Source organism: Triticum dicoccoides, chromosome 2B (genome assembly GCF_002162155.2).
Source record: "Triticum dicoccoides isolate Atlit2015 ecotype Zavitan chromosome 2B, WEW_v2.0, whole genome shotgun sequence".
NCBI lineage: Eukaryota > Viridiplantae > Streptophyta > Magnoliopsida > Poales > Poaceae > Triticum > Triticum dicoccoides.
Window position 1 is genome coordinate 113977905 of NC_041383.1, and position 14400 is coordinate 113992304.

Consider the following 14400-nt stretch of genomic DNA (forward strand, 5'->3'; position numbering starts at 1 on the left):
GGGCCAGGAACATAGTAGTATTACCGATATTTTTTTGTGGGTTTAGTATTACTGGTTCTGTACCACTGTATGCAGGCCATGTGCGGGTTTGTCTCAAAAAAAAAAAAGCCATGTGCGGGTAGCTTCTATGACTTCGAAAATATGCCACTCCTAGAAAAATTTGCGTTTGACTACCATATTGTTGCTAGCTACCTTGGGAAATACCCTCGACTAATGAATACAGTGGCAATTTAGTCAGCAGAAAATAAACATATAAGGAATACAACTGTCTCACATATCTATGCTTTTATCTATGCAAACTACATACATATATGATACAAATAAAACATGTCTTGTTACCTTATATAAAACTAAACTACATACATACAGTAATAGTTACACTTTTACTAGGAAGGATTTTATCATGGGTTTTGCCACATCGGAAGCCTTTATAATAACTAGGAAAATCACCCTATAGATAATGACCATTCCAAGTAATATCGCAAGATCAACCCACTTCGAGTAGCCTAACTCCACTTGAAAGTTGTTCTTCAGGATATATTGACCAGTGATGACTCCATCGACACCAGCTAAATTTGGGAACACCAAGCCCAAGAATTCATTTTTGTATAGTCCTTGAGTTGTATATTTGTGGTAGGATATGTAGTAAGTTGGGTACTTCCATATTGGTTTTGGGAGGTCATTTGGAAGCCTGAAGAAACCGGCGTTTAGCATTAGTAACCCTTGTACTCCAGATCCTGTAATTATGCCCAGGAGAAAATCAGGTACAATGGCTGCGACAATCATCATCAAACCTTCAACCAACATTGTGCAAGCCCATAGTGTTACAACAAAGAAGAAGAAGTGTCCTATTCCTCTTTGAAGCCCAGTTAGGTAATAAGCAATTATGGCAGGTAGCACACAGATGAGTCCCAAGTATACAGTTGATGAAAGTGTGTTGGCTATGACAAATTCGGTGACCCCGTAGTGTCCACTCCGCCTTTCTTTCTCAAATACCTACATTTTACAAAAAATCATGTAACACAAAATCAAAAAAACAAATTAGATTTGTGTAATAAAGGATAATGTTCCCCACCTTCATATCCTCGACAAATGATGGAAAAGCTCCGATTGCCATCATTGTCATGAAGGTGGATGTGTACATAAGCATGGACGCTCGTGCCTTAAAGGGTCAAGAAATATACAGTGGTATTTTGTTACTAGTTGTTGTTTTTGTTGCTTCATCGTATAGATTAGAAATCAGCGACTTACTTGGATTGATGAATAATTGTGACCAACATTGAAGAAAATTGTCCCAATGGTTAGAAAAAGGGCGATGTAGATACCAAAGCGCAACCAATAATAGCCTATGTCTCTATGCATGTTTATCATTGATCTTTTGGTTAGGACAACTGATTTGGTCAAGAATGTAGCTTGCCTTTGTTGAACTACATATTCTCCCTGCAGAATCATAAACCATAGAAACATGAAGCATATGAGTAGACATCTTCAAGCTTAACCTGATGCATCATCTTAGTCTAGATAAAGAAGATACCTGATTTGTTTGCCTTGCTTCTATTTCAGTGTCTAAGATAGCAACAGACCCAGAAGAACCAACCAAAGTTTGGATTACTTTCGCAGCATGCGGCACATTAACAGTAGATTCTTCTTCAAAATCCTATGAAAAGATGATGTATATGCCTTTGAATTTTGTTGGAGTTAAATTTTCCAAAGTATAAAAAACCTCAAGAGATCTATTTCTTACCTCAAAGTCTATGTTTATCATCCTTAAGAAGTGATCCGAAGGATTCATCCTCAATGGGCATGGGAAGCCATTAGCATCGAAGAACTACAAGTTATCCAAATGAGCATTGGTGTTTTTGTACACAATCTAGATATTAATTTTCATGACAAAAATAAATAGCTTACAATAACAAATACATTTTGTTTAGGAAAAAATGTAATGGTTACACAAAATTAGTGTTTACATTAGTCAACATACTTTATGTAAAAAGTCCTTAAGATGCAAAGTTTAGAAATATTTAGAACTTTGATGCCGCTGACGTCAAATGATTTTCTACCTCGTAAACACAGTGAATGTTCTACCAATTTTTTTTAATAATTCCAAGAATCTCTAAAATTGAGAAAGATGTGTGATTTGTAAGACTTGCATGAGCAGGTTTTACATGTTTTGGAATCCTGCACATAATGAGCATGGTGGGATGTCATACCCGCTAAGGATAACGATCCTAGTGGTTGGTCTATACATGCCATTCAGCATATTGTGAGGACCTGACGCCTAAGGACATCGAGGAATCGGGAAGCTACATAGATCAACGGTATGGTCCCTCGCAAGCGTAATCGGAAACACGACAAAATTTCCATTGTACATACTAAAATCTCAATGAAATTACCTTTATACTCGATTTTGAGAAAGCCTATAATAAAGTCAAATGGCATTTCTTACAAAAAGCTTGGTGTATGGAGGATTTTGATCCGAGCTAGAGGCACCGGGTGGAAGCATTACTATAGAGTGGTAGCCTTGGAGTGAAAGTTAATGATGACATCAGTGATTAAATTCAAACCTAGAAGGGTAGGAAAGGGGACACTATGTCGCCAATTCTCTTCATATCAAAGTCATGTGCTGGCGGTTCTTAAAGTGAGGGCTAAGGAGGATTGTCGGGTGGGTGGGATCATCCCACATTTAGTTGGTGGTGGTGTTTCTATTCTCCCGTATTCATATGACCCTATCATATTTATGTTACACAATTTGGGAAGTGCAGTAAATATGAAATTGATACTATGTATTTTGAGCAATTGTCGGGGCTAAAAATGAACTTTGACAAGGGTGAACTCTTCTCCTTTGGGCGTACCAAAGCGGAAGATCATCACTCTAAGCAAAAAAAAATGCACGTGAGGTGGGAAAGCTCCCATTTTGGTTTCTTGGGATAACCATTCACTTTCAAAAGCATATAAATAAAGAGTGGAAGTGTATTGAAGACCGGTTTGAAGACAAACTTGGTTGTTGGAAAGGAAAACTTATGTCCTATGGAGGAAATCTTATCCATCAACACTCTACTAACCATCCTACCAGTTTTCATGGTCTCATTCCTTGAAGTACCACAAGGGGTTTGGAAAATACTAAATTGTTACCGGTCTAGATTCTTCTGGCACTTTGGCAAACACAAGAAGTTACCACTTGGTGGAGTCAGATATTCTATGTTGGACAAAAGACCGGGGGACTAGTACTTGAAGATTTACAAATTAAGAACAAATGTTTTCTTAAAAATGGCTACATAAACTTCTTATAGAAGAGGAGGATGTATGGCTAGTGTTACTATGCACTAAATACCTCCACTTAAAGATTGGTACCAGCACAACTGGCAAACTCGCCCTTTTGGAAGGGCTTGATGAGAGTAAAGTCTTTGTTGTTCAGTGTAGGTGGTTTTTAAGTTGGTGATAGTCATACTACATGTTCCCTAGGTAGGGATAGACCATTGGCTTTACCGTACCTGACCTTCTACAATATGTTGCAATGGAAAGAAGTTTCTGTTAATATAGTATTAGGGCAAATCTGTTGAACATTCAGTTTCGACGTGCTTTGATCGAGGATAAGTGGATATCAGGGCTCGATTTAGTATGTCGGATCAACTTAACTAATGAATGTTATTCGTTCTGAGGACGGTTGCATTCCTGTCGGGTATTCTCTGTTAAATCTATGTACTAGGATCACATAAATACTAGGCATGGCATCTCGAAAACTAAGGTTCCGCTCAAGATGGATAAATTCCCATGGTTTGTTCATCGAGGGGGAATCCTAAGGATAATTTGGCAAACATAAGTGACAAGGGAGTGAAAAATGTTGTTTATATGATCAAGGGTAAATAAATCACCATCTTTTTTATTTCATGTTCGTTTGCCGCCCTTCTTTGGTTCACGATCCATGTAGCCTTCAACCTGCTTGGACCTACTAGCATAGCGAATTTATTCAGGAAACTGACTAGGTGGGGTTTTTCCTAATTTAAAGGCGCATATTGGAGTGAGAGTTTGCACATTTTTATCGACATTATGGAACTGTCGTAAGAACTATGTATTTAGGCCGGGACATGCCTCCATTTCCAAAAAAAGAACTATGTATTTAACAGAACAAAGATAGAGTACCAAACTTTTCAAGTAGCCCATGGAACTTTTGATACGTATTTATTAGACAATATCAAAAGGTTGAAATGCATCTTTGAACTTTCTAAAACAGTGACGCATGTGCATATATAAACAGTGGCCCATGTGCCCATCGCTCAGTTGGCACATTTCAGAACATTGGTTGTGTTGCAGTTCAGGCCAAAAATATTGCACTAGATATGAACCCTTCATAAAAGTTAGCCGAGATGTTTTTCTATGTAATACTAGCACTAAAACGTATACGTACCTCCATTGCTTTGGAAGCTGGCCCGAAATAAACCGTCTTCCCGTTGGCCAGCAGGCAGAGGCCATGGAAGAGCTCGAACACCTCTGTGCTTGGCTGGTGGATGGCTGCGACGACCGTCGTCCCGTTCCTTTTGGCGATCCCGGCGATGCGGCTCATGACGTGGTACGACGCGGCGCTGTCAAGCCCACTGGTCGGCTCGTCGAGGAAGATGAGCGCCGGCGACGCCAGCAGCTCAATGCAGATGCTCACTCGCTTCCGCTGGCCACCGCTGATGCCCTTGGAAACGCGCCCACCGATCCGGGTTCCGGCCACGGCAGCAAGCCCCATCTGCTTGATAACGTCGTCGGCCCACGAGCGCTTCTCAGCCGGCGTCAAGGAGTCCGGCAGCTGAAGCTCCGCCGAGTAGTGGACCGCCTCCGCCACCGTCAACGTCACCATCAGCACGTCTTCTTGGGTCACATATGCCTTTAGTGCATGCAAGCGATCGGTCGGAACTTATTATTAGGTAGTTACACGCAAACGTCGAGGCTTAATTACATCTCTATCAATATTGTACAGGAGCATTGCTACACGATGACATTTTCTGGTAGATTTTAGTACGACAACCTTTAATAGCCATCCGTCATGTCACTTGAGATCGGCCATATCATGTGAACGGACGGCCAAAAACGTGCAAGTCGTGAGAGGGCTGTGATTTGGTTCAGTTTTACTCCCTCTGTTCGGAATTACTTGTCTCGAAAATGGATGTATCTAAAATTAAAATACGTCTAGATACATCCATTTTCGCGACAAGTAATTCCGAACAGAGGGAGTAATAGCTAGCCATTGATTGAGAGCGCCGTATGAGCATGGGCAACTTACGGAGGTTCTGGATGCAATCTTCTGTCGGCAACCGTTTATCATGATGTCTCCACTCTCTTTCATATTGGGTCCAAGTCGTCCTGATTAAGCATACATGTTATGACCATATTCATAAGTGTAAATAAGGAGAGTATACCCGAACTTGTGCGCAAACTTTAGATTAAGAACTGAAGGTTAAATAATCTTTTAATGTATTTATTTTATCGTCTTGGTATCCAGACATGTTTTCTAAGTAATATCACAAACTGCAAGAGTATATATACCCCAAGACCATGACTGCAACAAATTAGCAGATAACCAACATATCTCCTATCATATGTAATTTTTCCCGGGTACTTTAAATTATGGTTATCTAGTATCATCTGTATGCAGAGACTGGAAGATAATACAAGCATTACTTTCAAAAGTTTCCTTTTTCATTTCCCTAGCAAGTACTCCCTCCGTTCCTAAATATTTGTCTTTCTAGAGATTTCAACAAATGACTACTCCCTCCGCCCGGAATTACTCGTCGGAGAAATGAATAAAAATGGATGTATTTAAAACTAAAATACGTCTAGATACATCCATTCCTCCGACAAGTATTTCCGGACGGGGGGAGTACATACATAGCAAAATGAGTGAATCCACACTCTAAAATATGTCTACATGCATTTGTATGTTGTGTCCATTTAAAATGCCTAGAAAGACAAATATTTGGGAATGGAGGGAGTATACTTCAATTGTGAATTGAGTCCTTTTCTCAATAATGGAAGGGCAGATACAGTATCGCCACTGATGTACTCACTCGGAGATAATAAATTTATGCATTTCTAGACAGTATTGAAGAAAGTAAAGTTTTCTTTTGAGCAAAAAGTCGAGTTTAAATTTACCGAAGATGAACATGTCAAGTTACCAGCTTATTTCGTAGGGTAGAGAAAGCCATACCAGCTAAGGTATCAAGTAGAGTAGTTTTGCCACAGCCCGAAGGACCCATGAGAGCCAGCACTTCTCCAGGGCGCGCGTACCCGCTAAGCTTATCAAGGATCACAGCACGGCCCTTTCTCCCGTTCATGGCCGTCACTGAGAGGTCTTTCCACGTCAGAAATACCTCCGTAGTACCGGCCTCTACATTGTCCACCACCCCACTGGCCGGCGGCGAAGCCTTCGATGGGTCGGAGTCAGAGAGACAACGTGGGAAGAAGATGGGGCTTGACGGCCACGCCGACCAGCCACGCCATGAAACCATGGCGGTGCTCGACGTCGTCGACCGGAGTGGCTTGGTAGGGCTCGGCGTCGGAGCCCATCTCGGCAGTGGTGACGCTGCCATGTATATTCTCTCTGTGTGCTTTTCGTGTTGTGTATACCAGCGCTTTATATAGGTCTAAAGTTGTGGGGATGCTTCCTTGAATATTCTGCACTGTTAGGCAGCGAGTCATAATGATGAGATGTCTCTTGTTAACAACCAGATAGTTTTCCTTTCTAGTGCCGCTAGAATAATACACATGTTTTGGTCAATTTAATCAACAAATGAAGTATTTTTCTGCATCGACAAATAAAGTAATATATGATGGTGATCTGGGCGATATTAATGAACGAATGTTCCATTGAGAATAATACTGCATATCTATCTTTTTTCACTAGTTTTCAACCCGACTTTGACATCAATAGAACCAGCTTTATCCACATCACCACCTTCTCTCTTCTCTATAATACACCGGCTCAATTTAAATTTTGGTCCGGAAGTAACTTGTTAAGATGTTATCACATTTTAAAATACCTCAAAAACTTTCTACAATCATGCATAATTCAATTTATTAAACTGGATGGTTTCTCTCTCGTTTTGGCAAACCGTTTACGACAAACCCATTTATTAAGTATTGGTTTGAGTGAGCTTAATTAGGGTTGACTAGTCATGGAGACATGACACGATAGCACTAAGGGTGTCATAATCTTGCAACGATAAACATGCTGTTGAATTAGGTTTCGTCTTTCATGGGCTTACGTCGTTTTATATTATTTTTCTTTGACTTGTTGGCCATGTCTATTTTTTTAACATGAGATTGAGGAAGTCATCACAGACGCCGATGGTATCTCTTATCCCAGTGAGCGAACATCGCCGGAAAGGCTTAAATGAATACAGAAAAGTGCGAGTACCAATGTCAAGTCTAGGGCTTGAATCCTGGTGTGTTGGTTTCACCACAAGGAACCTAACCATCTGAGCCACTCCCGGTTTGTTGACCATGTCTATTGGTTGGACCTTAGTTTATTTGACATGACTTTACTTTTAACCATGTGCTATGTAGGACAGGGTGAGACCCCCTAGGTGAAGTTTACTATTTTCCTCAACAAATAATAACTAGCTAAATACCCATGTGTGTTGTTGCAGAATGGGAAAAAACCATCTCGAGATATCGGATGGAGGTTCTTACCTCATAATCTCTTCCGACCATCATCCACCTCTTTGTTTTATTCCTTTCATTTATGTGCCTTTTGGCTTTTGCCACCGGCTCAACCAATATTGTGTCATCATGTTTATGCACACTAATAGCGTGTGTTGTCACATTTTTCCACTCACCATCATTCTATTTGGTATTCAGTAGCTGTTGAGATCATCTATGCATATATTTAATTCAACAATAATTTATATTTCCTCCACACAAAACAACCCAATATTTCACTCCACTCAATATCACCCTTACTTTTGGCACACGCCCATCTACTAGTTCACCACAAAATCGAAATTGTGGAAGCTAAAAATTCCTCTAAGAGTGAAGATTTTCCTCTGGTTTCTAAACAAAGGAGTCATCCTAACTAGAGATAATCTGGCACGACAAAACTGACACGATTCCAAGACATGTGTCTTTTGCCAACATGACGAGTCTATCAAACACTTATATTTTTTGAGTGCAAGTTCGCTCGGGCAGTTTGGACCATGGTTTAAGTAGCTTCGAATTTATACCCACCACGTAGTGTACGGAATATGTTCGGCAACTGGTTGCAGGGTATTGATAAACAATTTTCTGCACATATTCTTGTGGGAGCGGCGGCCTTATGCTGGGCAATGTGGCTTACCAGGAATGATGTAGTTTTTAACAATAAATGTGTCTCATCTCCTATGCAGGTTATTCATGTTTGTATATGATGGCTCTGTACATGGTCTATCCTGCAGAAGCCGGAGGATAGGGACCTTTTTATGATGGCGTCTACACGGCTAGAGCGTACGGCCAGGGAGGTTTTCTACCCCCATGAATGGCAGTGTGATATACGGATAGGATCTACCGCTCCTTAGGCTGGACACGATTTATTGCTTGGCATTGTATCGAATTATTTTATTTTTAGGGTGCTCTGGACTTTTTGACTGTGCGCATCTAGCTATGCAGAGGCCGGGCTTTCTTTCAATACAATTGTATCACCTCGATATATCTATTCAATGAGAAGTCCTTTATAAAAAAAATCACTATTTTGTTCCTCACTCAAACTTAGGATAAAGAGTGTGGGAAAATAACCAGAGGGCTTGTGTGATTGTTTAAGAACAACAACTTATTTATGAATATCATGGAATTCAGAGGCCAAACTGGAAAGTCTAGCAAGCCTGATGTCTTGAGTGTCAGTCAACTGGACCAATACGTGCATATGTCATAGTTAGAGGATTACAATATATAATATCCAAAACAATAAGATCCTTTTTTGTGCGGTTACCTATTTCCTCGAGGGAAAAGTGTCATTGTCCCCGGGCGGGAGGACATTGTGTCAAGTTATTCATCGCAGGGCGCCAATGCGTGGAGCGCCGACCATTCCGGTCATTGACCATCACCGTTGTCTTAGGCGGATGCACCGCAAGGAGCCACAGTGTGAGGTTATCGTCACAGGCGACACCACACCACTGCCTTTCCTTGCCCCTTCTTGGATCATAGACACTACACCCATCCGTGCGTCCATGAGGAGGCGGTGCAGAGTGGGCGCTAGGATGTCGTCCTGCATTGAGTTTGTCTCAAGGGATGTCTTCATGACGCCAGAGGCTGGACATCGACAAGGCTCTGGTGTGTGGCAAGCCCGCCGCTTGGAGTAGCGGGCCGAGAGCAATCAGGGTTGTAGTTCTTTTCTTAGCATTCAGATTCTATGTTGTGTGTAAGTACGTATTCCCTCCGTCCGAAAATACTTGTCATCAAAATAGACAAAAAAGGATGCATCTAGAACTAAAATACATCTAGATACATCCCGTTTTATTCATTTTGATGACAAGTATTTCCGGACGGAGGGAGTACTTAGTTTGACATAAACAAGGAAACAAACACTCAATTTATTTTTACCGCATCTCTCATAAGGTTCGGCAAGGAAGAAAGTGATGATTTAGCAGTGATCGAGTAAATAGGCGAGTACCGATTGTAAGCACCGATAGTGAGGGAGCTAGACCTCAAGTTGTCTCGCTAGGAAATGAGGAATACAAGAAATATGAAACATGTAGAGCAATAGTTTCCGTAACTGCGCCTTCCATGACCCATTTAGGGATGTCAATGGTAGTTCGGTGGTCCAGAGACCTTGATGTAATTTTTTAACATTTGTTGTGCTTTATAACCTTTATAGTAGATCTAGTCATTAAAAACGCTTCCACATTAATGTCCCGAAATATATATTTTCACCGCATGACAATGTGCAAGTATTCGTCTCGTAGCAATTGAGCACCGATCACTACTAGGAAAAACCCTAGTAGTAGCGCTTGTTTTGTAGCTAGCAGTAGTGCTTGAACAAGCACTACCACTAAGGCGCTACAACTAACTGTTAGCAGTAGCGCTGGAATGCCAGCGCTACTGCTATACCAAGTTAGCAGTAGCGCTTGTTTTGGGAAAGCGCTACAGATAATAGAAAGTAGTAGTAGCGTTTCTTTAGAAAAGCGCTGCTGCTAACTTTTCTTGTATTTTTGAAAATATAGCTTATTTTCATTGTGGTTTTATATATAGTACTTTCATCATATGATTTTATGAACCATGATTACTTATTATATATAACAGTGGGTGAAATAAACGTGGAGTAGATTCAAGTGGAGGCAACATGTGGTGCATGTCGAAAGTACTACTGATCCAAACTTGATCTAGTTTGGATTAGTAGTATTTTCGATGTGCACCACATGCTGCCTCCACTTGAATCTATTCCATGTTCATTTCACCTACTGATATATATATATAATAACTCATCATGCTCATATAACAACTTAGCATCATGCATCATCGATCATAATAATAAATAACTCATCATTGGTATCATAATAACAAGTCCTACTCATCATCATCAATCGTACAACTTCTACTCGATACCACATCATCATCATAGTCATCTAACCAATCCTATTTAGTTGTTCTTAGCACATGATCATGAGTATTAGCTAGGACCTACTACCTTCTCTTAGGTAAAATAGTATAAAACAAGATAGGCCCTGTGTATAAGCATTTCCCTAGTAGTGGATCTTTGGTGGATCGCGGGCACTCCCAGTCTGCCATCTATTTTTTTGAAAGAAAGTTTGAGCTTTATTCATTAGAAATAATCATTACATCGTTTATGAGGATTGGTACAATTGCATTATGTGGTTCCTCGAGCCAACCGGAAATGAAGAAAAATCTAGCCAACTTGGCAAGTTCATGAGCAACTTTATTTGCTTCTCTATTACAATGCTCGAATCTAGAAATAGGAAAATCGCAAGCTAAGTGAAAACAATCATAAAAAATTACAGCTGATGCCCCCGACGATCGTCCTCCTTCGTTCATGGTCTCGATCACCTTCATAGTATCCGAGTTAATAATTATGCGATTACAACCCGTCCTTTGCGCAAGCGATAAGCCGAATTTTAACGCCAAAGCTTCAGCCATCAACACATCTGCACATCAGTCAATCTTACCATTTCCCCCATTGATGAACCTACCTTTGTCATCTCTTAAGACCGCCTCGATCGTACCCCTGAGAAGGTCGTGGTGAAAAGAAGCATCAACGTTAAGTTTAACAAATCTCGTCGGGGGCTAGACCATCCTCCTCTTTTCATGGAAGCTTTTGGTGAGGAGGCATTAACAACATTGGCAGTGAGAGCGCGTATCCCCGTGGATATCTGTTGTGCATTCTGAGTAGTCTCATTGTGCACCAATTTGCCACCTTCCCCACCACAAATACCAGGCCAATATGGAAATCATGTCACACACATTTCGAGTGCCCATAATACATAGTTTCTGATCTGGTAATGAAAGTAAATATTCCAAGACTGCCTCACCCGCATAGTCTATTTTACAAGCTCTGTTGATAATATCGTCCATCCCTAGTCTTTTCCAGACTTTTTTTGCTCTGTCACATAGAAACAACAGTGTCTTCTGGCCTAGATGAGCAGGAAGGACACTCAGGCGAGACTTTCACATGTCTATTAGCTAGCTTAACACGACACGGAAGAGTGTCGTGAAGTGTACACCAAATAAATATTTTAACCTTTGCTGGAGAAGCAAGTTTCAAAATCCTCCCCCAAATAGGATTGACCGTGGTATGTCCTATCCCATTGGTATGTCGTAACTTGTTCCCATATTGGTGGTCCCATTCCACAAAATAAGCAGACCGAACCGCAAAGATCCCATTTTTGTGAAATTCCAAGCTAAGAAATCTGGCATATCATGTTGCGATATCGGGATCGCAAGCGCTCGCTGAACATCAATAGGCCATAGAGTCTGTTTGAGTAGATCTTCATCCCAACTATTTAGAATTGGATCAATCAAATCTGCTACCTTCTGTATAACTGGCATCCCTTAGGGGTAACAATTTTACGGTTGCACAATTTGAAATCCATGCGTCCTCCCAAATGTCAATATTCTGCCTATTTCCCACTCGCCAAATATGACCACGCTTCAGGGAACTCACACCCGCCATAATACTTTGCCAGGTGAAGGAAGAACCCTTCTTCAGGTCAGTGTTCAACAAGTCACCGTCAGCATAGTATTTGACTCTCAAAATAGTAGCACATAGAGAATCCGAATTCTCGATAAGATGCCAAGCCTATTTAGCAAGCATAGCCAAATTGAAAGAATGAAAATCCCGAAAACCATTCCTCCTTGGTTCTTGGGTACACACATTTTCCACCAAGCCATCCAATGCATCCTCCTTTGGTTATCCTCATCTCCCGACCAGGAATGCGCCATCGCATCAATAATTCCTTTGCAAAAAATTTAAAGAATTTTAAAGACTGACATTGCATAGCTGGGATTAGCTTGAACAACCGCTTTAAGTAAGATCTCCTTTCCTCCAGCCGACAGAAGTTTTTCCTTCCAACCACTAATTCTTTGAACAATACGATAGATTAAGTATTGAAAACAATCTGTTTTACCTAAACCCACATTCGCCGGCAGTCCTAAATATTTGTCATTCAAGCCTCAGTCATTATATTGAGAATTGTACACATTTGCTCTCTAGTGTCCACTCCTGTATTTGGGCTAAAAAAGTTGTTGGATTTGTCGACACTGACCATCTACCCAGAAGTTGCGCAATACAAATCTAGAACTGATTTTAATGTTTCCGCACTTTGCAAATTTGCTTTCATAAGGATTAAAGAGTCTTCAGCAAAAAGAAGGTTCGTGACAGATGGGGCATCTCAGCAAACCTTTACTCCTGAAATATTCCCATTTTCTTTCGCATTATTTAGTAAAATTGTGAGACCCTCCGTGCATAATAGGAACAGGTAAGGAGACAGCGGGTCTCCTTGCCTTAGACCCCTAGTAGGTTTAAAACTTTCACTTTCCTCCGCATTAAACCGAATACAATATTCAACAGTAGAGACACTCCATAATAAAATTACCCACACCTCACGAAATCCAAGTTTGAGCATAATCTCCTTGAGAAAAGGCCATTCAACCCGGTCATAAGCTTTATGCATATCCAATTTTACCACACATAATCCTTCTTTGCCTGCTCTCTTTTTCTTGATGGCGTGGAAGCATTCGTATGCCACCAATACGTTGACCGTAATAAGTCTTCCAGGCACGAACGCGCTTTGAGTTGGGCTAATAATATCTGGTAGGAACACCTTTAGGCCAGAGGTAATCATTTTTGCAATAATTTTATACACCACATTGCACAGACTAATTGGTCTAAACGGGGTTACCTTCTCCGGAGAGTTTACTTTCGGTATCATCACAATCGCAGTGTCATTCCAACCAGATGGTATAGTGCAAGTATTTACTGCTTTCAAAACCTCCTCGATCAGATCATCTCCTAACATTGGCCAAAACCTTTTATAGAAAATAGCATGGAGCCCATCAGGCCCTGGGGCTTTCAAATCGCCAATATTGAACAAGGCTTTACGAACATCATGGGCCGTATATGGAGAAAGGAGGGCATTGTACATCTGAGTAGATACTCTCCTCTTTACCAGCGATAACACATCCTGATTAGGTTGCTTAATCTCTAAGGTAAAAAGCTTTTTAAAATATTCTGCGATATGATCCTTCAATTCCGTATCTTGTCGCCAGACCCCGGTATCATCGAGAAGTTTTTAATATTATTTCTCTTTTTCCTAGCAGTGCCTGCATTATGGAAGAAGGATTCGGTCTTTGTGCATCAACCAATTTTCTCTACTTCTTTGTAACCAAAAAATCTCTTCTCCATCCAACAGATTCTGAATGAGAACTACAATTTCTTTCTGCCTAGAAAGGGAATCTATATTCATAGGGCCAAATTTCAATTTCTCTAACTCTTTTTTAATTTATTAATACTCTGTTTTGGTCCCTTCAAGATCTCACGGTCCCAGGAATGTAGATCGGCGTGTACCGCTCGGGTCCTGTCTGCGAGCTTCGTGCCAATGCCAACCAACTTTGCCTTCTCCCAAGATGCCTTGACATTTTCACTAATAGTTTCTTCTCTTAAGCCATCTGGCTTCAATTTTTTAATACCCCTATTCAGCGGGCGAAACATATTACCGTCAAAACAATCCATATCCAAAACTAACGCTCAGTGGTCAGAATGTACATGGTTTTCATTAATCGCAACCGCCCGAGGAAATTTATGCGCCCATTGTACATTACATACTGCACGGTCAAGACGTTCCCTGATCTCACCTCTCCTCCATGTAAAGGGTCGCCTATGAACCCCATATCATCCAAGCCACATTCTGCTAGACAGTCATGAAAATCCTTCAT

General features: G+C 40.9%; 1 protein-coding gene across 1 annotated transcript; it reads right to left on the reverse strand.

Annotated features, from left to right (window-relative positions):
• Nucleotides 1-253: 253 nt before the first annotated feature.
• Nucleotides 254-6572, reverse strand: LOC119362453 (ABC transporter G family member 11-like). Its single transcript, XM_037627671.1, has 8 exons — nucleotides 6191-6572; nucleotides 5267-5346; nucleotides 4406-4870; nucleotides 1745-1828; nucleotides 1535-1657; nucleotides 1252-1440; nucleotides 1076-1162; nucleotides 254-996 (listed from the first exon to the last, which is right to left on the reverse strand). Exons 1-8 carry the CDS (start codon nucleotides 6570-6572, stop codon nucleotides 376-378), a joined length of 2031 nt encoding a protein of 676 aa, XP_037483568.1. The 3' UTR covers nucleotides 254-375.
• Nucleotides 6573-14400: the final 7828 nt, after the last annotated feature.